The 22,536-nt window shown below is 41.6% G+C and overlaps 2 protein-coding genes across 2 annotated transcripts in view; one reads left to right on the top strand and one right to left on the bottom strand.

Moving 5' to 3' along the window:
* Positions 1–238: 238 nt before the first annotated feature.
* Positions 239–10,069, top strand: LOC143276300 (vesicle-trafficking protein SEC22b-A-like). Its single transcript, XM_076580805.1, has 5 exons — positions 239–335; positions 3,129–3,250; positions 5,492–5,652; positions 7,323–7,469; positions 9,401–10,069. The coding sequence occupies exons 1-5, from the start codon at positions 267–269 to the stop codon at positions 9,580–9,582; spliced, it is 681 nt and encodes a 226-aa protein (XP_076436920.1). The 5' UTR covers positions 239–266; the 3' UTR covers positions 9,583–10,069.
* A 4,208-nt stretch (positions 10,070–14,277) lies between these two features.
* The window catches only part of LOC143276128 (uncharacterized), a 216,782-nt gene continuing 208,523 nt past the window's right edge, over positions 14,278–22,536 (bottom strand). The window contains exons 36-38 of the mRNA XM_076580537.1: positions 22,396–22,512; positions 20,545–20,736; positions 14,278–19,112 (exon numbers count right to left, since the gene is read on the bottom strand). Of these exons, the coding sequence (XP_076436652.1) occupies positions 19,041–19,112; positions 20,545–20,736; positions 22,396–22,512 (381 nt within the window). The 3' untranslated portion in view covers positions 14,278–19,040. The remainder of the gene's footprint in view (positions 19,113–20,544; positions 20,737–22,395; positions 22,513–22,536) is intronic.

The raw sequence follows: 22,536 nt of genomic DNA, 5'->3' as shown, positions 1-22,536 counted from the left end.
TTCCTGTTTATTTTCCCCCGTCTCTCTTTTTTCCTCTCTGATTTTCCAAATGCAAAAGTTGTAAGGCGCCTGTGTTTATCAACCAAAACAGTCAGAGAAAGGATGCTGCGACATTTCCTGTCATGCGCAGAACGGACACCGCGGCATTTGAGATCGTCTGGCAAGTTCTCTGCAAGAAAAAGTGTTGTCTTTCCTTCAAACGCACCCTCCAAGTTTGGTACAGAAGAAGAGACTAGACTGCAACAAAAGGTGCACAATTTCTTGAAATGATTGTGCAGACTATGATAGCGCGACAACACGATGGACTTCTTCTTGCAGCCTTTGTTCAAGACCAGGTTTGTCCTTTCGATTTCGTGTTTTCCTACTGTGTTCATATTTTATTTATTTATGTTTTTTCTCAAAGCCTGGTTAAGCGCGTTGGGTTACGCTGCTGGTCAGGCATCTGACTGGCAGACGTGGTGTAGTGTATATGGATTTGTCCGAACGCAGTGACGTCTCCTTGAGCTGCTGATACTGGTACCTCCCGTGTTCAGCTCTTGCTCGCTCAGTATTTGTCCATCACCGTATGTTTTTTATTTTTATTTATTTTATGCTGATAAAAAAGATAAGATTAGATCAACTTTATTATGATAAAACTTTATTATTTATAATTCATATGTAAACTCACATGGATAGGTGTGGGAGTTCCAGTGTCAGCTCCTCTCCACTCATTCCATCAGTGAAAGTACCACCACCACCCACCACTATTCTCCCCCTCCCACTCCCCATCCCCAAAGTGAAAAAAAAAACACCCCAAAACAAACAGACAAACAAACAAAAAAGGCCACAGTCATAATCTATGGTATTGATAGGAAACAGTTATGCCTGCAAGACAGATAAGATCTTTGATAATTATATATATATTTTTTTAAAATGATATGTATGTATTTTTAAACACACACACACACACACACACACACACACACACTATATATATATATATATATATATATATATATATATATATATATATATATTGTGTGTGTGTGTGTTTAAAAATACATACATATATATATATATATATATATATATATATATATATATATATATATATATATAGTGTGTGTGTGTGTGTGTGTGTGTGTGTGTGTGTGTGTATGCATCTCTTTGGCTAACTTGATACATGGTGAAATAAAAAAATCTGTGAAAAGATGCCAGGAAAGTCAAATGTTAAGGTCAGTAAAAGCATGATGGAACTGTAGGTATTTCATTATATTTTCATTCACCATGCTATACCATGTACTGTGTAGTGATTTGTTTTGGCCAGATCATCAATGCTTTGTGAATTTAGAAGTCAAAGATCAAGGTCACATTATTATGTCTTTTGCTAGATTATCTGTTTTGAAGTGGGTTTTTATGTTGTTGTTTTTTGGGGGTGTTTTTTTTTTGATGATTTCTTTGCTGGAGTAGGTGTATATTACAAGTGAGTCTTGAAGGCCGTGCCTCTCATGTTTGAATCCATTTTATGGTATACCATATCATATGTTTATGATAATGATAATGCATGACTTTCATATGGAGCGATTTATAATTCAAATACTGTGCAAAGCGCTTCACACACACACACACACACACACACACACACACAGACCAGATTAACCTGAGACTCCAGCTGTGAATGTCTAACATTTCCATGCAGCCCTTTGTGTGTCACAAGACAGAACAGAGGTCACATGGAATGAATATATATGGCCTTTTCTGGTGTCCAGTGGCCACATCTGATCCGTAGATTATCTTTCTGTTATTTACCTGTTGAACCCACTAACCTCAATATGCCCTTTTGCTTTTTCTAACTGTAGACCATGTTCTTCGTATCGTCAAGGTCATGACCCACGTGTCTCTGATTTTTTGTCATCTTGTAACTACACTGTACATGGTAAGTGATTTAGTTCATGTGGTGAGTGATCGTCGTTTCAGTGAATACATGCCATAAATAATCTACCCTCTACTTTCCTTCGTGGTACAGGATGCTCAGTTTCGTCATCTCTGTTACGCTCGGTAAGGAAATGTATTCAGTAGCACCAGTGTAACATTCCAGTTAGTCCCCCAGTTGGGTAGCTCACCTGGGGAAATGTTCCCTGACGGAACATTCGGATCCCTAAACATCCCCAGGGGGACGTTTTGAGACGCTCCCGCGTGTTGTTTCGGCCTCCTCTAACATCACCAAATCACACGTCCCAAAACGCCCACTACACCCCTAAACCATCACTAAATATTATTCTGCATTTGTTCGTGTGTGTGTGTGTGTGCGTATGTGTTCGTGTGTATGCACACGCACATGAATGTGTATGTATCTGTGTACGTGCGCATGTTTGTGTGTGCGCTGGAAATGGTGAGAAGAGGAGGAAAAGAAGTCACGAGATTAACGTGGGTCAGTTCATTGATTTTGATCAAATTATTACACCCTGTCAAGGGTAAAACACTAGAGCTGTTGGCTTGAAGTTGATTTGAAAAACATGAATTGTTGTTTCTCTTTTATTGATAATGCCTCCTGGAATCGCGCTTTGGGGTACAGGTTCAAACAGGTCATCCTTGTGTTCCCACAGGTCTTTGTTCCCCCGAATTTAGTTTTTACTTTCAACCAGGTCAGAGTTCCCCCAGGCCTTTGTTCCCCCAAATTTAGTTTTACTTTCAACCAGGTCAGAGTTCCCCCAGGTCTTTGTTCCCCAGAATTTAGTTTTACTTTCAACCAGGTCAGAGTTCCCCCACGTCTTTGTTCCCCCGAATTTAGTTTTACTTTCAACCAGGTCAAAGTTCCCCCAGGTCTTTGTTCCCCTAGGTCTGCATTCCCCCAAATTTATATTTTCCGGGTCTTTGTTCCCCACAAATATAGATAGATATAGATGTATATTCCTTTAAATCTTTTTTTTTAAGTGGTAGAGAGTGTCTGCTTTCAGTCGGACCCTTCTCCTGTTGTTTATGAATGTTGTCCTTGCTATACACTCATTTTCTTTTCTTTTCTTTATTCATTTATTTTTGTTTTTATTTTCCACTGTCCACTTTCAGTGGAGTCTTGTTTTGGTTTGTTTATTTATGATACCCTTTCCTTTTGTTTTTGTTGTTGTTGTTTTTTTCTGTGTGGTTTACAGTTTCAGGCAAGTTCAGACTTGATGCAGTATCAGGTCCAAGCCAAAGAGGTCTTAAAAATGTTGGCCAGAGACCCGAGACCTCCAGCTCGCTGCAGTCTGGAAAGTGACATGTATGTTTTCCAGTAAGTAGCAAGTGATATTGTTGTTCTGGTGTGGGTTTGGAAACAGAATACAAGACATGGCACACAGTCATGAACTTCCAGTTAGCAGCAAGTGATATTGTTGTTCTGGTGTGGGTTTGGAAACAGAATAAAGGAAGTGGCACATGATCAGGAATTTTTTCATTTCTTTTCTTTCTTTCTTTTTTTTTTTCTAAATGAAGTGAGTTGTCTTGCATTTGTGATGTAACCTTTAGGCAGAGAGAATCCTGTTGTATTGATGTGTATATGCATGCATGCACACACAATACACATCCATATCTACACAGACGCTTGTGCACACATATGTTTACTTACATGCACGTATATATGCATGCACATACGCATGCATGTACATATGCACACACATGTGCGCATGCACGCGCGCGCACACACACACACACACACACACACACACACACACACACACACACACACACACACACACACACACAGCAGCAGCAGCAGCAGCAGCACACACACACACACATACACAGTCACACCAAGGCACATACACACCACACCACACCACACACACACACACACACACACACACTCTCTCTCTCTCTCTCTCTTTCTCTCTCTCTCTCTCTGTCACACACACACACACACACACACACACACACACATACACACACACACACACACACACACACACACACACACACACACACACACACACACACTCTCTCTCTCTCTCTCTCTCTCTCTCTCTCTCTCTCTCTCTCTCTCTCTCTCTCTCTCACCCACACACACACACACACACAGAGAAAACTGCAACAACAAAAAATAAAGGGACAGGCTGTTGTGAAGTGACATGGTTCAGATCAGTATCCTGAAGCCTGGCACATTGATGTTTGTGTCAGACTTTCAGTGCAACATCTGGGCTGGTCTTTGGGTCACACTTTGATACAGTGCACCAACAAGGTCTTTGAGTCACACATTGATACAGTGCACCAACAAGGTCTTTGGGTCACACTGTGTTACATTGCACCAACAAGGTCTTTGGGTCACACTTTGTTACAGTGCACCAACAAGGTCTTTGGGTCACACATTGATACAGTGCACCAACAAGGTCTTTGGGTCACACTTTGATACAGTGCACCAACAAGGTCTTTGGGTCACACTTTGATACAGTGCACCAACAAGAACAAGAGGTGGAGAACTGTGGGATGGGTTGCTGTTTTTCTTTGGCTTTGCACAAAAAAGATCAATTAAAAATAAAAAAATTGGAAGTTTTATGTATTATTCTTCTTCGTTCAAGGGCTGCAACTCCCACAATCACTCGTATGTACATGAGTGGGCTTTTATGTGTATGACCGATTTTACCCTGCCATACTCCGTTTTCGGGGTGTGCATGCTGGGTTTGTTCTTCTTTCCATAACCCACCAAACGCTGACATGGATTACAGGATCTTTAATGTGCGTATCTGATCTGCTTGCGTATACACACGAAGGGGATTCAGGCACAAGCATGTCTGCACATATGTTGACCTGGGAGATCGGAAAAGTCTCCACCCTTTACCCCACCAGGCGCTGTTACCGAGATTCGAACCTGGGACCCTCAGATTGAAAGTCCAACACTTTAACCATTTGGCTGTTGTGCCCATCTTATGTATTATGAAAAGGAAGAAAAATAATTCTAAGAAAATGATAAATCGAATGAAAAGAAACTAGCATATTCAGAAAACAGAGCAGGAATTTAATCCAGACCCTCACAGACTCTTTTTTTTTTTTGTCAGCTGAAGATTCAGACTTGGTATTTCTGATATTGCAATACACAATTACCAATATAGAACACATAATGCAACTGATCTGATGTGCGAACTTTGCAGCATGGGAGAAGAAAATGAAATACATTTCGTTCTGTTGTCCTGTCCTGCATGGCTTAAGAACTAAGTACGAGTATATACCACCTAAATTTTATAAATTTCCCAGTCAGCTCAGATTAGCGTTGCTCATGGCTTCTAGGCACGAACAGACCATTCGCAATTTGTCTATCTGTTAAAAGCATTCAGACTGTGATCGACTCTGATGTCTTAGAATTCTGAACAAAATATGTTTCGTCTTTGCAAGACCACGTATTATTTGTTGTTTTTGTTATATGTTCATGTGTTTGAACCCCTTCATGAGAGGCAGTGGCCTATACTTGAATAAATTATCCATATCCTTATCTTTATATTGTCAACTGAGCGTCTTAATCATTCTGCCACCTTTGTCCCTGTAGTTTAGTGGTGGAGCAAGGGGTGTGCTACCTGGCGCTGTGCTGGAAGATGTTCTCCAGGCGAAAGGCCTACGCATACCTGGAGGACCTGCAGTACCAGTTCCAGCGACAGTTTGGTGCCAGAGTGGGCGGCGCGTCCCGGCCCTACTGCTTCATTGAGTTTGGTCAGTGTGTGTTGATGGAGGGGGGCGGGAAGGGGGGAGCAGGTGGGGGCAGGGCAGGGGGTGGGGGTGGAATGGGTGGATGTGTGTGTCTGTGTGTGGTTGGTGGTGAGGGGTTTGGGGCCAGAGTGGGTGCTGTTTCCCGGCTGTACAGCTTCAGTGAGTTTGGTCAGTATGTGTTGTCAGGGGTGAGGGGTGGGGGCCAGGGGAGGGGGGGGGGTTTGGGTGGGGGGGGTGAGAATGGGTGGATGTGTGTGAGGTTGGTGGTGCTGGTGGTCATGAGGGTTTGGTGCTGTTTCCCGGCCCTACTGCTTCATTGAGTTTGGTCAGTACGTGTCAGGAGGGGCAGGGGAGCAGAAGGGGAAGTTTGGGGGGTGGGGTGGGGGGTTGTTAATGGGTGGATGATGTGTGTGGTTGGTGGTGCTGGTGGTTGTGAGGGGTTTGGGGCCAGAGTGGGTGCTGTTTCCCAGCCCTTCAGCTTCATTGAGTTTGGTCAGTATGTGTTGTTGGGTGTGAGGGGAACACAAACACGGACTGACAGGCATACGAAAGAGAAGACAGGGAGAGAGAGAGAGAGAGAGAGGGAGGGGGGTGGGAGGTGATGGGGAGATACAGAGACAGAAAGATGAGAGACCGACACATAGACATAGAGATACAGACATCTCCCCCTCTACCACGCACCAGGGGGTGTAAATGGGTGGATGTGTGCGTGTGTGTGGTTGGTGGTGGTGCTGGTGGTGAGGGGTTTGGGGCTAGAGTGGGTGCCGATTTCTGGCCCAACTGCTTCATTGAGTTTGGTCAGTTTTCCAGTCACATTTGGGAGAATGGATTGAGAGCGGGATTCAAACCCAGAACCTTGCAGACTTTTCATTGGCAGTTTCACTGAGTTTGGTCAGTATGTGTTCAAGATTCAAGATTCAAGATTCAAAAACTTTATTACTCAAGGATAAAGATTTTAGGCATTGCCTAGTCTTCCAATCTGTCCTTGTGGGGGGCGGGGAGTGAGCAGGGCGGAGGGGGGGGGGGGGGGGCAGGGCGGGGGGGCAGGGAGTGTGGGAGAATGGGTTGGTAGGGGTGGGGGGATGATGGGTGGGTGGATGGGTGCATGTGTGGTTGGTGGTGCTGGTGGCAAGGGTTTGTGGGTGGTTGTGCATTTGTGTGAGAATGTTTGGAGGAGGGAGAGGGGTGTGTGTGGGTGGGTGTTGGATTGTGTGTCGGTGTGTATGACTGTGTGTGTGTAGGTAAGTGGGGGTGGGGGGGTGTGCGTGGTGGGGTGTGCGTGGTAGAGGGGGAGGTGTCTGTATCTCTATATCTATTGTGTAGGTCTCTCATCTCTCTGTCTCTTTATCTCCCACCCCCCTGCCCCACCCCCCTCCTCCACCCCCTCAAACTTTCTCTCCTTGTCTTCTCTTTTGCATGCCTGTCAGTCCGTGTGTGTGTTCCTCGTTCATGTCTATGTGCATGAAGGTGTTTTTCTATTCTCTCTCTCTCTTTTTGTCCTTCTTCATATAAATTCACGCACGCACGCATGCTTTGTCGTGGATATAGATTAGCAAGGACAGATTGGAAGAAATAAGCCGTGCCTAAAATCCTAATCCTGGAATATAAAATAAAAAAAACATTTCTAGAGTTTCAAGAACTTTGTGATTATGACGTCAGCTTGTTGCGAGCAGACATGTACATTCAGAAGCAGGGCAAGTCCTACATGGACTCTCGACAGCGGCGCAATGCTTCGGTCATGAGGTCAGAGCCGACGGATCCACAGAATGTCACGGTGCTCAATGTCTTCCAGGTTCTGCACAGGCTAAAGCCTTTGTCGGGTGAGTGGTGATGGTCATTCTTTTTTTATTATTATTATTTTTTTAAATTACATTTTAAAAAAAAATTTTTTTTTTAGTTACATTCATTTTAACCCTTTCGCTGCCAGGAAAATAAGATTTAAGTGAAAACTATTTGCTGGGGTTTTTTCCACAAAAAAAAACGGGTATAAATTTTCAAAAAATTCTGTGCTCTTTGTTATTTGAGAAAGACCGACCCATAAAAAGTATCTATTTTCTGAAGGTAAATGAATAAAGAATACAGAATACAGTTTTCCCATTTTATATATTTTTAGTGACATGCTGTTGTTTTGAAATCAGTGTTTTGTTTTTTTGTCATATTTTCAACTTGTTCATTACAAACATTAGTCAGGTTATCTGCACTAAAATATCATATTTCCTGGACAAATGGGTATCTGCACACACAACATCATACCAGAACAACCACAGTGATTTTTTTTTTAAAGAGATCGATACACAATGCATTGTGACTTCTCCAAATGATAATATGGATGTGAGGCCACGCCCCCTCAGTTTCCACCCCCGTCCTCTTCACCCCTCTTACAGATCACTTTATCCAGTTCTCATCAGACCGCGTTGGCTGAGAGCCAAGAAAGTCGCTCACACTGTGTCCTGTTAATAATTCAGTTTCCTGTTCGTCTGCTTCAGATGTACAGCCAGCATCACTCACTGACAGTCGTATCTTGACCACTCTCTTGATTGCTCCCTTCTATCAAATCGTCCTATAAATGTTCATCATTGTCTTCTCCTTCGAATTTAAGCTTCAATTCTTTCTGAGCATCAGCTAAAGAAAGCAATCTTGGTTGATTTAGTTCACCACGTATGCATGTCTTGAGCACGGTGTCAGTCCGACATTTTGTTGGGCGAGCGAGGAAAGGAGCCAGGGAAAACACTGCGACAGTGACCCAACCAAAACATTCAAATAAAGGACTGCCTCATGACGTAGATGGGGTTTCTAGCTATGAATAGAATCTAGAAAGATTCCCCAAGCTAAAGCGACCAGCATTTTTGTCAACGAACTGAAAGCAAGCCAGGGAAAAGTCTGATTATTTCAGTGACGAGTTATCTTGTCATTGTGGCAGCGAAGCATACATGCTTGCGATGACGAGTTCTTGTGTCATATAAGCAGCCTAGGGGTTAATACGTTTGAACCCCTTACAGTTACAGTTTACTACAGTTTCAGGTTTCTCATGGAGGCATCAGTACTGACTTCCAACAGATCCTTACACGCTACATCACAAATGAGCTTGTCAGGCCTTGAGTGAATGCATATATTTGTGTACCAATCTGTTTTTTATTTTTTGTGATTTTTTTCCCTAACCCTAACAAATCGGTTGTCTGTAGGGAAAAGCAAGGGAGAGAACTATTCATCCGGAGTGACGGGCGCAATAGCCGAGTGGTTAAAGCGTTGGGACTTTCAATCTGAGGGTCCCGGGTTCGAATCACGCTGACGGCGCCTGGTGGGTAAAGGGTGGAGATTTTTCCGATCTCCCAGGTCAACATGTGTGCAGACCTGCTAGTGCCTGAACCCCCTTCGTGTGTACACGCAAGCAAAAGATCAAATACGTTAAAGATCCTGTAATCCATGTCAGTGTTTGTTGGGTTATGGAAACAAGTAAATACCCAGCATGCACAGCCCCGAAAGCGGAGTATGGGTGCCTACATGGCGGGGTAAAAACGGTCATACACGTAAAAGCCCACTCATGTACATACAAGTGAACGTGGGAGTTGCAGCCCACGAATGCAGAAGAAGAAGTCCGGAGTGAGTTAAGGGTGCAGAAAGAGAGGACTGGACCCTGGGCCCAGACAGTGGATATGAATTCACTGCCCCTGGTGGCCATGGAACACTATGGGACCTTTAACTTTTACCCACTACATGTTAAAAGGTTTTGAATTCCTGTTGGTTGCTTCAGAGCTGGTGAACAAAGCATTGGAACCGTCAAGGAAGTCAGAGAAGTACAAGCGCCGTGAGAAATACAAGAAAAAGGCTGCATGTGATGTGCGGGGAATACTGCGCATGTGTGCGATCATCGCAATGGTCATAGTGTTGGTCGCCTTCGTCATCTCCATCATCCTTGTGTTCACCTTGAGGTGATTGTCAGGGATTGTGCAGGTAACATGAGGGACGGTCACTTCTGATGTTCGTGCTTGAAGCATGCGTGCTAGTGCACATGTGCATACACACAAACACACGCTCCTGCCGACAGGCACATTCTCACACACACATATGTATATGTGTGTATACGTATATACAGATAGACACCTTAACAAGCGTGCATGTGCGCCCATATACACTCTCTGATGTGCATATAAACTCAGTTTTGTACTGAACAAAATGGGAGAAAAAGTGAAAATGCGGGCAGAACAATGTTCACATTGTTTATGTGTGTTTGAGAGTATGTAAACCGCAGCTGAGTTTATAAGGAAGATTAAGGGAGATTTCACGTCTGTCCTTTATTATTTTTTTTGCTGATAACTATAAACACTGCAGAAGTTCTCCAGGCTGATTGTGGGTGTCTGTGATACTTAGAAATTTATACACAATTTTGCACCATGTTTCTTGATGACAAAATGGGACATGATTTGATGATGAATGATAAACTTGGATACAAATGTACACTGTGTTCCTTGATAATGAAATTAGACATGGTTTTACAGCATGCTTGTTGTGACAAAATAATGGACTTTCCCCCCCTTTGATTTCTCCTTATTTAGGAGGGGATACATGCACACACATTGTATCACAGGAATGGGAGTGTGTGTATATAATATATATGTGGTATTGGTCATATTGCTCACTAGCAATTTTGATTTATTTTAAACTTGTTTAAAAGTATTAAATTACATGGAATTCCAACAGAAATATGTTTTTGTGTTGTTATCAATCAATCAATCAATCAATCAAAAACACTTTATTAATCCACATGGAAATTAAGTTGTGCAATCACAGGCTCATTGTAAACACTGGCATAAAATCATGCGCAACATAAGAAGAGATTAAAACTAGTCAAATAAGAATTCCCAATAGCTGACGATATACTAACCCCCCCACTCCCCACACACACATACTCATGTTAAGACAATAGGGTATTGCACAACAATATTAACAAATGAAAACATCCAACAACAAAAAAGGGCATAAGATTACTAAAAATGACATGCGCGCACGCACGCACACACACCCACACACACACACACACATGCACACACACACACACACACACACACACACACACACACGTTAAGACCATAAGGTATTGTACAACAATACATAAATAAAAACATCAAGGGAATAAATCGTATATATAAGTAAAATGCACACACACACACCCACACACACACACACACACACACGCACACACACACACACTCACACACACACAAACAACGTATGCATGCACATAACATATGTCACGCCAATAAGGTTAGAACATTAACATTAAGATACATGAAATCCAAGTAAAATAAGAAAATATTTAAAAATCACTTCCGATCACACACACACACAAATGCTTGCTTGCCCGTGCTCACCCGCTCAGTCCCACATGCACGCATAATGTCTGCTCCCATACACTCGTCTGCTGGTGAAGTTCAGGTGTTGCTGTGGCGAGGGGGCTTGGGGGGTGGGAGGGTTCACTTAGTGTATTGGATGTTTTGATTGTGTGCGCGAATGGCTGTAGGAATAAATGAATTAATGTATCGAGATGTTCTTGCGCGTGGAGCTCTAAACCTACCACTTATGTCTGACCTTCTGCTATTAATGTCATCATGTAGTGGGTGTCTTACGTCGGTCAAAATTGTTATTAGTCTGTCAGTCAGTTTTCTATTGTGCATGTCGCTAAAGGTGTCTTGTCTTATACCCACCACCCCACCCGCTTTCCTAATGACTTTTTCCAACCTGTCTTTGTCATGTTTGGTCAGGTTTCCCCCCCAGCACACGGCTCCGTATGTTAAAACACTACAGACAACAGATGTGTAAAACATTTGGAGCATCTGCTTGCATACATTAAAAGATTTCATTTTTCTAAGACAGTACATGCGACTGTTGCTCTTTTTAATGAGTGCAGTTGAGTTTTCATTCCAAGACAGCTTATTGTCGATTATCACACCGAGATATTTGTATGAGTCTACTTGTTCGACCACTTCATTTTTTGTGATGATTTTACTTAAAGTTGATTTCTTTTTTCTGAAGTCGATTACAAGCTCTTTGGTTTTGCCAACATTCAGCTCAAGGAAATTTTCTTCACACCAGTTCACAAACCTGTCAATTTCTCTTCGGTAGTCAGTGTCATCGTCATCAGTAATAAGTCCTGTCAGTGCGGAGTCATCTGCAAACTTAACGAGGGGACACGAATTGGTCAGACTTCTGCATTCAGCCGTATACAAGGTAAAAAGAAAAGGCGAGAGGACTGTACCTTGTGGTGCACCTGTGTTTGTGAAAGAGACAGTAGACATAAAATCATTTAATTTTACAAACTGAGGCCTTTTAGTAAGATAGTCTAAAACCCATAAAATCGTCGGAAAAGCGAGTCCCATGTGCATCAGCTTTTTTGCTAAGAGGTGAGGTTGAATTGTATTAAAAGCACTAGAAAAATCAAAGAACATCAAGCGGACACAGGTATTTGATTTGTCTAGGTGTTCATAGATTTTGTTCAAGACAAACAGTATTGCATCATCCGTACATCTGTTTCTCCTGTATGCAAATTGCAAGGGGTCTAAAAATGGTTTGACAGACTCCTGCAGATAGACAAGTATCACTCTCTCAAAAACTTTCATCACAGCAGATGTCAGTGCTACAGGACGGAGGTCATTCATACATGAAACATGTGTTTTCTTAGGTACAGGTATAATGCAGGAAGTTTTCCAGATAGATGGTATTTTGCATTCACTAAGAGACTGATTAAAAATAATTGTTAAAATCTGGTAGAGCTGAGCTGCACAGTATTTCAGTGTATTTGATCGGATCATATCAGGACCAGGTGCTTTGTTTGGTTTCACTCGTTTTAATTGTGAAAGCACTTCCTCTTCAGACACAACAATGCATTCGTCCTTCTTAACATTTAAAATATCACTTAAATCTTGTCTTTCTGCGCTAAAATCGTGACAATCAAAACGAGCAAAAAAGTCATTCAGTTTGTTTGCTTCTTCTTCTGATGATGATAAAACCGTTTCTTTCCCCCCCTTCCTACCTTTGTATCCACTCATTAGTTTCATCCCTTCCCACACCCCTTTCATGTTGTTGCTGAGTAATTTGTTTTCTATTTTCCGCTTATAGTTTTCTCTGCCCTCTTGCAAGTCTTTCTTAACCTGTCTTTGTGCTTCCCTAATCTCTTCTTTTACCCCTCCCTTAAAAGCACTTTTCTTAGCATTAAGAGTACCTTTGATACGTTTCGAAATCCAGGGTTTGTTATTGGCAAAAATTTTAACATCTCTAGCTGGAACAACACAATCTTCACAAAACTTAATGTAATCTGTAACTGTATCTGTTAATTCACATACATTGTCCGTGGCCTCAACAAACACATTCCAGTCTGTGCACTCAAAACAGCCTCTTAAGGTGTCAATGGAGTCAGCTGACCAGTCACGCACTGACACTTTCACAGGCGGCTGACGTTTCACTAAAGGTCTGTAACGTGGCAACAGATTGGTTAGGCTGTGGTCAGAACGTCCAAGGGGTGGCAGCTGTACAGAAGAATAAGAATCCGGTACATTAGAATAAAACAAATCAATTGTCTTGTTCTCGCGGGTTGGGACAGTAACATGCTGGTAAAAATTTGGAAGTGTCTTTTTAAGAGAACAGTGATTAAAATCCCCGGTTAAAAGTTTCAAAGAGTCAGGTGCCTTTGCCTCAAGATCGTGTACGTGGCTGGCAATTGCGTTCTCTGCTTCACTCGCACTGGCTTTGGGGTGAATATACACAACTGTCAGTTGCACGTGAGAAAATTCCCGTGGCAAGTAGTATGGCCTGATTCCAAGGGTCATGAACTCTAACACAGGTGAGCATTCCTTGTGTGTGACAGTGATGTTGTTTGGATGACACCATTGTTTGTTGATAAAAACACACACCCCACCTCCCCCCTTCTTCCCCGCATCTTCAGTCCTATCCCCCCTGAATAAACTAAAACCATCTAACGACACTTGTTCATCAGCAATAAAACTGTTTAGCCACGTTTCTGTAAAACACATTAAACTGCACGTTTTAAAATCGGAGCAGGATAAAATGTTGGCCGAAAGTTCGTCTGTTTTGTTTCTGAGTGATTGCACATTGCCCTCGATCACAGTTGGTAGATAGGGTTTGTATTTTCTGACCTTGTTTCTGGCTCTGACACCACCCTTCCGACCTCGTCTGCGGGGCTTTAGCTCCTTTGGAAGATCGAGACGAGGTCGGATCTTGGACAGTGCAGACGACCGAAGTCGAAGTAGGTCCGCCATGTTGTAGTGGGTGGGCGCGGCAAGCCAGTCATGGTTGACACCGGTTGTTTGGCTAAAACAGCCACACACAGACAGGAGCAGCAACAGCAGGCACACCACAACACACTTGGAACAGTCACACACCATCTTGCACAAGTATAAAAAGGCTAATACAGGTAAAACTCCACAAAACACTAAAAAGCACGAGCCTGCAAAAACACCGTGTCGCCACTGAGCGCAGCGCCACCTCTTTCAGTTTTGCTTGTTTTCACACTTTTTTCCCCTGTTCTCTAGCACACACGTGAATGTATGCATACACACACAAACACACACACTCTCTCTCTCACACACACATTCACAAACCATTGAACAAAACAAAAGAAATTCCAACACAATTTTGTTTTTATTTCAACTCCGCTGTATGCAGTAGTGAATTGTGATGTAAAAAAAAAAAAAATGTCGCCAGTAAGTAAGCAGTTAGATAAATAAAAACATGACGCAAGAAAATGAGCAGTTGTCTTTTTTTTCTGAAAGAAACAATCCCAAGTAAGAGTTATCACAGTCAACTCAGGGCTAGAATAAATACAGTCAACTAAAAAAAAAAAAGTACAATCTAGCAGTGAGTGGGGAGAAAAAGAAAGAAAAAAAAAAGGCTGCTAACCAGACAGCATGCTTTTTTCAAATATATCTCGGTGTTAAATGTTAAGGGTCTTACATTCTATCACCACCATACCTTCCTTCTTGAATTCATATCCACTGTGTCTAGGGCTCAGCACAGGAGGGCGTGGGTGGGGGTGGGTGTGTGGGGCCTAATCTTATCCTTCCACGGTTTCAACCTTCCCCAACGGAAGTCAGGTACCTGTTAACACCTGGGTGCAGTGAGGAAAATCAGAGTAAAGTGGATTTCCCAACTATGCTGAAACAGTTTAATAGTAAAGAGTGGTAACTCTCTCCATTCACAAGGTACACAACTTCAAGTCGGTGCTGCTTACGCTACCGATTCAGCTAGCACACAGGTAAATAAAAGGTACACTGGAACAAACCCAGACACTTCCTCAATGCTGAAACAGGGTCTGGAACCCAGATCACTGGAAAACTCTAGATCAAAAGCCCGATTCTGCCATTTTGCCTCCCCTGTGTCAGTGTACTGCTCTTTTAAAGGGGGCGAACCAAAGCAGGTATTCTGTTTGACGTATTTCTGTGAAGAGAAAAGCCTTGATTTCCACCGATACCTATATCCTGACCGTTTACTTAAAAGTTCACATCAGTATTTTTAGGCTGCAGCTGATAGCTTCAGTGAACAGACTGATCAAATCTGATTTCTTAGCCCGACAAAAATAGAAATTAAAAAAAAAATCATTTTTTGAAAAGCGTGAACTGACAGACAGATATTGGGGTCTGATCAGAGGTTTGAATAAACCAATTCTTTGTTTCAACATCACTTTGTTCACAAGGTGTCTGCCATAAAAATCCAGAAAACCTGGTATTTATTTATTCAGTGAAAAAAAAAAAAAAGGCTGGTGATTTTTCAGACAAAAATGTATGACAAAGGAAACACTGACATTGTCAGTCACATCAGTTGCCTTTCATTCATTGCAACGTCCTTTTTTTTCTTAAAAAAAAAAAAAAAAAAAATCAGCAACAAAAATAAAGGAAATGTAAGATTTTCTTATGTCTTGAAACGTTAAGCAAGTTTAAGAATTGAAAGAGATGCTGATTTTTTTTTTTTTAATCAGTGATAAATAACATAACATTGAGGAGCTGATGAAAAAAACCTTAACATGATGACAGGGCAAATATTCTATAATGATATGGCACTCACTGGGGTACTCTACTGAAATAACAATAACTATATGTGCTACTGTTACGAAATGTGTTGCATACTGTACTGTTTCGTAACAAATATTTTCTGGGGCTATTGAATCAAGTCAAATAAGTCAGTTTTTTGCTGGGATTGCACTCCGACTAACTGAGCCAATTTCAAAGCACTGCTTTTGTCTAAATTGTGTCGGGCACAGGAGCCACAAAACTTTATCAAATAAGTCAATTTTTGTTGGAATTACACTGTCACTGATTGAGCCAATATGAAGGAACTGCTTTTGTCTGCATGGTGTCTTATATGTCACAGGCGTCTGAAATCCATTTATTGTTGGTTCAGACTAAACTTAAAATGTCACTGACATGACTGAGCCTAACAGTCATCATCAGTTCAGTCCTGTCTTGTCTGAACAACAGCTCCTGTTCACACAGAAAAGGAAGATCATATTTCCCTTATTTAATATTATATGAATATATGCAAAACACAAAGAATTATCAACTTCAAACTGTCTTGGGTAAATTTATCCACAAAGCATTATCAGCTTCAAACTGTCTTGGGTTATTTATCTACTTACAAGACAGTATACTTTACATTCTTCAAAACATAAATGTTAGGAAAATAAAGGTCAGCATATTTATTGCCATACTAATGTGGTATACTGAGCAAGCTGAATACAATTCACCATTAAAGAATACACCGTAGCAAAAAAGAAAAGAAAAGAAAAGATAAATAAGTAAAATGTATGTGACAAAAGTTATACAGTGTTTAAAGACAAATATCTACAAAGGTAACTCAAAAATATCTACATGGGTAAAATGAAAAATAGATATGATGGCAAAAAAAACCGTACTTTAGTGACAAAGTATTTAAGTTGTAAAAAAAAAAAAAACACCCCAAAAACAGAACAGCAACAAACAACCCTATCAACTGAACCACAAAACAAGGCGATCCTCTGTGTGCATGTGCCCTCCTGGTGATCAAACATAAGCAGCTCCCTGTAGACTGCCTGATTTTTTCTTGTTCTCACTGATATTTTCTTGTTCTCCCTGATATTTTTTTCTTGTCATGAAAACTGCGACTTTGTAAAGACGTGTCACATGATTTTTTTTTTATCTTTTTTTTTTTTTCCACGTTCTCTATAGCTGAGAATTTGGAACCCATCTGCAGATTTTATTTTATTTCGTGGTTTTTTTTTCAGTTCACAGAAAGCTTTCAAGATTAAAAAAAAAAAAAAAAAAAAAAAAATTTAAAAAGAGAGAGAGAAAAGAAAAATAGGACAGATCTCCCACCTATATATATATATATATATATATATATATATAAATTGTCTGCATTCGGAGGGAAACAGAGCATTCAAGATGGAGAAAAAAGAAAAACAGATCTGACAAGATAAAAAAACCCAAAAAACTACAACCTACATCACATTATTTTTCGAACAAAGTACAGCATTTGTGACACAAAGACATAAAACCAAAGGCAGAACTTGGTATACTGGTTAACTTCATGGGGGATAGAGGGTAGGGTTAAAGATATCAGTGCCACACAATACTTAGCAGTGTCAAAAAAAAGGAAAAAAAAAATTAAGAAAGAAAGATTGAGCAAAGTGCAGTCAAAGAAAGGCAGCCAATGAAGGCAGAAGACCAGTAAGAACCATACAATATATATATGTTAAAAAAAAAAAAAAAATAAAAAGTTGGTAAAAAATATTCTGTACAAAATACAAAAACCATTCAAACAAATCCCTCAAGTGATGTCACTCATCTGTCAATTGAGAAAAATAAAACAAAATACAAACATGTAATGACCGTCACTAAATCACCCATGTGGCTCTGTCCTCAGGTGCCAGCGTCAAACTCTCACTGTCGCCAGATATGGAGAAGGAAGGGGGATGGGGTGCTGGGTGTGTGTCAAGGTACGAATCAGATAATGGCACTTGAAATAAACGTATGTGCCAACAAAGGGCCAGCAAACTTTGCGCGCTAATGTTCCGTACTGTGCAGTACTGGGTGTGTCAGTGAACCCATCACCATTCTGACTACACCTTTCCACAGATGAGTCTCCCCTTAAAAAAAAAAAAAAGAAAAAGAAAAAAAGAAGAGAAAAAAAAGAGAAAACAAATAGAAATGTTAAATTCCAAAAAGTTCTGTAAAGTATTTTCACAAATAGTATATCAAACCTATTTCAAAACAATTTTTGTAAGCATTTCCGCAAAACCGATAGTGCAGTCTTATTCAAAAAAACTATTCTGAAAAAAAAAAAAAATTCACAAATGATACTGAAGACAATGTTTTTGAAACAATTTTAGAAAGTATTTTCACAACAATAATGATGAAAGTATTTCCCCAAATCTGGTGCAGGCTAATTTAAAAAACAATCTCAAAAAGCAATTTCACGAAACAATACTGCGCACTTGTTTTGAAACAACGATTTTAGAAAATGTTTTCACGAAAAGTACTGCAGGCTTATTTCAAAAAGTATTTCAGAAAGTAATTTTCACAAAACAAGTACTGCATACCTGTTTTGAAACAAGAATTTTATCAAGTACTTTCACAAATAATACTGCAGACTTATTTCTTCTCAACAATTTGCATAAAAAGTGTTTTCCTAAACAATGATCCAGACCTGGAAAATGTGCTGGGCAAGAGATTGAAAAGAGTCCATGCAGATCACGGTTTGTCAATGACCTGTGGCCAACTGACAGGAAGTGTAAAACATCAGTCACTTCATTTTTCAAACCACATGCTCTAAAGAAACCTGCGCAAGTTAAAAAAAAAAAAAAGCAAAAAAAAAAGCGACTGATCAAACCAAAGAACCGTGAGCTTACGTAATTTTCTTTTTTCTAAACGGCTTAAACCTGCATATCTGAATGCTTTTTCTCTCTTTTTTTCTCTCTCTTTTAAAGCGGTTTACTTTTGCATATCTGGATGGTCTCTTTGTTTTTCTCTCCATGTATCTTCATATCAATATATCAATTTGTAATGAACCCAACCATCCCAAGTCCAACCCATAAAAACAAAAAAAAACAACAACCCACAAATCTTTTCCTACCGCCCATCTTGCAGGGGGCAGAAAAGAAAGAAAAGACAAGACAGACCAGCTCCACCGCCCACCCCTAATAAACTACATGTCTCTGACAAAAAACCTTGCTGGGTACGGCAGCAGACGGGGGGGTGGGGGGGGGGGACCGACACGGCTCCCCACGCGAACCAACAGAGTTGAAACTGGGACTGGAACTCAGGCAGGCAGAAGCCAGGACACTGACAGGTGGTGGTGGTGGTGGTGGTGGGGGAGGGCATGTGAGGGGGAGGACGTGGCCCTGTGGATCACCACTGCTTGCTGTCCATGAACGACTTGACCTTCACAAACACCTCGTCCACACCCTCCTCTGCTTTGATCTGCAAATACAACGTACATCGTTGTCATCGTTCAGTGTCGACCACATCGTCGCTGTTCAGTGTCATTATCAGTCTTCAGTATCAACCACATCATCATTGTTCAATGTCACTGTCATTCAGTGTCAACCACATTGTCATTGTTCAGTGTCAACCACATTGTCACTGTTCAGTGTCAACCACACTGTCACTGTTCAGTGTCAACCACATTGTCATTGTTCAGTGTCGACCACATTGTCACTGTTCAGTGTCGACCACATCGTCATTGTTCAGTGTCAACCACACTGTCATTGTTCAGTGTCAACCACACTGTCATTGTTCAGTGTCAATCACATTGTCAATGCTCATTGTCATCATCATTGCTCAGTGTCATCATCATCATCATTGCTAAGTGTCATCATGATCATTCAGTGTCAACGACATTGTAATTTTTCAGAGTTGGCATCATTGCTCAGAACTCAGTGTCAACCACATTGTCACTGCTCAGTGTTAGGAGAACTCAGTGTCAACCACATTGCCACCGCTCAGTGTCAGCGTCATCGCTCAGAATTCAGTGTCAACCACATTGTCACTGCTCAGTGTCATCATCATTGCTCAGAACTCAGTGTCGACCACATTGTCACTGCTCAGTGTCAGCGTCATCGCTCAGAACTCGGTGTCAATCACAATGTCACTGTACTGCTCAGTGTCATCATCAGTCAACCACATTGTCACTGCTCAGTGTCAGCGTCATCGCTCAGAACTCAGTGTCAACCACATTGTCACTGCTCGGTTTCAGGGTCATTGCTCAGAACTAAGTGTCAACACCCATCACACACTTCTTGACAAATACCTGATGAGTGCATCGTAATCAAGAAAGGGTGTATGGGTCACCTATTTACTTTGTCATAAAATGTTTTTACCTAAATGTTTTCACTTTGCCCGATTATTAATTTACACAGTGATCAAGGAAGGGTGTATCACTGTATGGGTTGTTTATTCACTTGTGTCTCAGAATGTTATATTTTTCCTACCTGAATCTCTTTGTTTCATTTACCTGATGATTGGTGTGTTTGTTGTGAACACAGAAGGGTGTACGTGTTATTTGTTACATATTTTTAGGGTTTTTTTTTGTGAGCCGGATGAAACTGTTCTGTTTTAATCATTTGAAGCAGACAATAAAGTATCCTCAATTCAACTGAATGCTTAATACTTTAGGACCGCACTGTTTACCCACGTATTATAATACAATATAATACACATGAACACACAAATACATACACACACATACACATGCGCATACACAATGCACATACACACACTCATTATAACTGACCCAAATCCACGTACCCACAAACTCATCCACCCCCACTCACACACCTCTACACACACAACCCTACCTATCAACACTCATACTAAACAGGATCAATGATCAGCCTTGCTGTCCCCCCCCCACCTCTTGCACTTTGTCCTGCTTTTTGTAGAAGTCGACGACGGGCTGGGTCTCGTTGTGGAAGGTGTGCAGTCGTTTCTTGATGGTCTCCTCATTGTCGTCCACACGCCCACTGCTCTTGCCGCGTTCCAGGAGACGCGCCGTCATCGTGTCGTCAGACACATCAAAGTACAGCACGCAACTGCATGGTGCCACCTGCAGGTCGTGGGAAGAGAAACACGGGACGTTGTCAGTCAACTCCTTTTTGTACGGTAGTCAGTCGTGTCCGACTACATTGACCATCAGAACAGCAGAGGAGGCAACAACTGCTGTGCCAACTTATCGGGGCTATGCCCATCAGAAGTGATAGTCGTGTCCGACTATGATCCTCTGAACAGCAGAGGAGGCAACAACTGCTGTTCCAACTTACCAGGGGCTATGCCCATCAGAACAATGGAGGAGGCAAATGCTGTCCTGACAATCTGTGGCAACTGCTGTCCTGATTATCTGGGCTATGACCATCAGAACAGCAGAGGAGGCAATACAGTGAAAGTGAACTGTGCAAAGCTGGGTACACAATGAATGAACATCATAGTCACCTGACATTCAAAGAGTTAACAGGTATGTGAAGAACAAAATAAAATGTCAGTTTCCGTACCTGAGAGTAATAATATGGCAGTGCTAGCATTTTTAGCAAAAATAATAATCATAATAATGATCATAATCACAATGATTATTATTATAAATGTATCTATACAGTGCTGAATCTAGTGAAGAAATGAATCAAATTACTTTCGCACCAGTCATTCACACACATGTATAACTTAATGTTCAGACAAAACAATTAAATACATGTAAACTAAACATGGAAGACACTGTAAACCTGAGAGAAAGAGAGAGGGAACAAGGGGGGTGGGGGGGCTACTCTGGAAAGAAGCAGGTTTTAAGGCCAGAGGTGAGGAGCGGAGTGCAGAGATTTGACAAAGCAGAAGAGGGAGATCATTCCAACTGTAAGGTCCAGAGAGAGTAGGTGCTGACCGTTGGAATCTAGGAATATGGAAACAAGAGTGGATCTGAAGATGACTGCAGAGAGATGGGGAGTAGAAATGAAGATAATCACAGAGTAATTCACTGTACAGTGGTCCACCTTTGTTTATGTGTCTACCTTCTGTTAACAAAGGGAAACTGAACTGTGCGAAACAAGGTATACAACGAATGAACTTAACAGTTACCTGAAATTCAAAGAGTAAACAGAGAAAGAGAATCACCTGATCATCTGAATCTTGGAAAGAGGGTCTTCTTCTTCTTCTTCTTCTGCGTTTGTGGGCTGCAACTCCCACGTTCACTCGCATGTACACGAGTGGGCTTTTATGTGTATGACCATTTTTACCCCGCCATGTAGGCAGCCATACTCCGCTTTCGGGGGTGTGCATGCTGGGTATGTTCTTGTTTCCTTAACCCACCGAACGCTGACATGGATTACAGGATTTTTAACGTGCGTATTTGATCTTCTGCATGCATTTACACATGAAGGGGGTTCAGGCACTATTAGGTCTGCACATATGTTGACCTGGGAGATCGTAAAAATCTCCACCCTTTACCCACCAGGCGCTGTCACCGTGATTCGAACCCGGGACCCTCAGATTGAAAGTCCAACGCTTTAACCACTCAGCTATTGCGCCCATCGGAAAGAGGATCTGAAGCTGATTGTACAGAGAGACGTGGGTTGTAGAGGTAAAGACAACCATAGAGACAGGAAGGGGTGTTCTGAAGCATTTAGAAAAGTACACATTTGGTGCCAAAAAAAAGGTGACATCTACGGAAGTGTGGACAACTGACGCACACTAACACTATGTGCCATACACACACACACACCTCAGCCTCGAAGCGCATTCCTTGAGCCAGTTCCCGAGGGTAGCCATCGATGAGGAAACACTTCGTCTGGGTCACGTTCTTCAACATGGCATCTCTCAGCAGCTGCAGCACTTCATCCTGAACACACACATACATGATAAT

The sequence above is a fragment of the Babylonia areolata genome, chromosome 31, assembly GCF_041734735.1.
Source record: "Babylonia areolata isolate BAREFJ2019XMU chromosome 31, ASM4173473v1, whole genome shotgun sequence".
NCBI lineage: Eukaryota > Metazoa > Mollusca > Gastropoda > Neogastropoda > Buccinidae > Babylonia > Babylonia areolata.
This window is presented reverse-complemented; position numbering and strand designations above follow the sequence as displayed.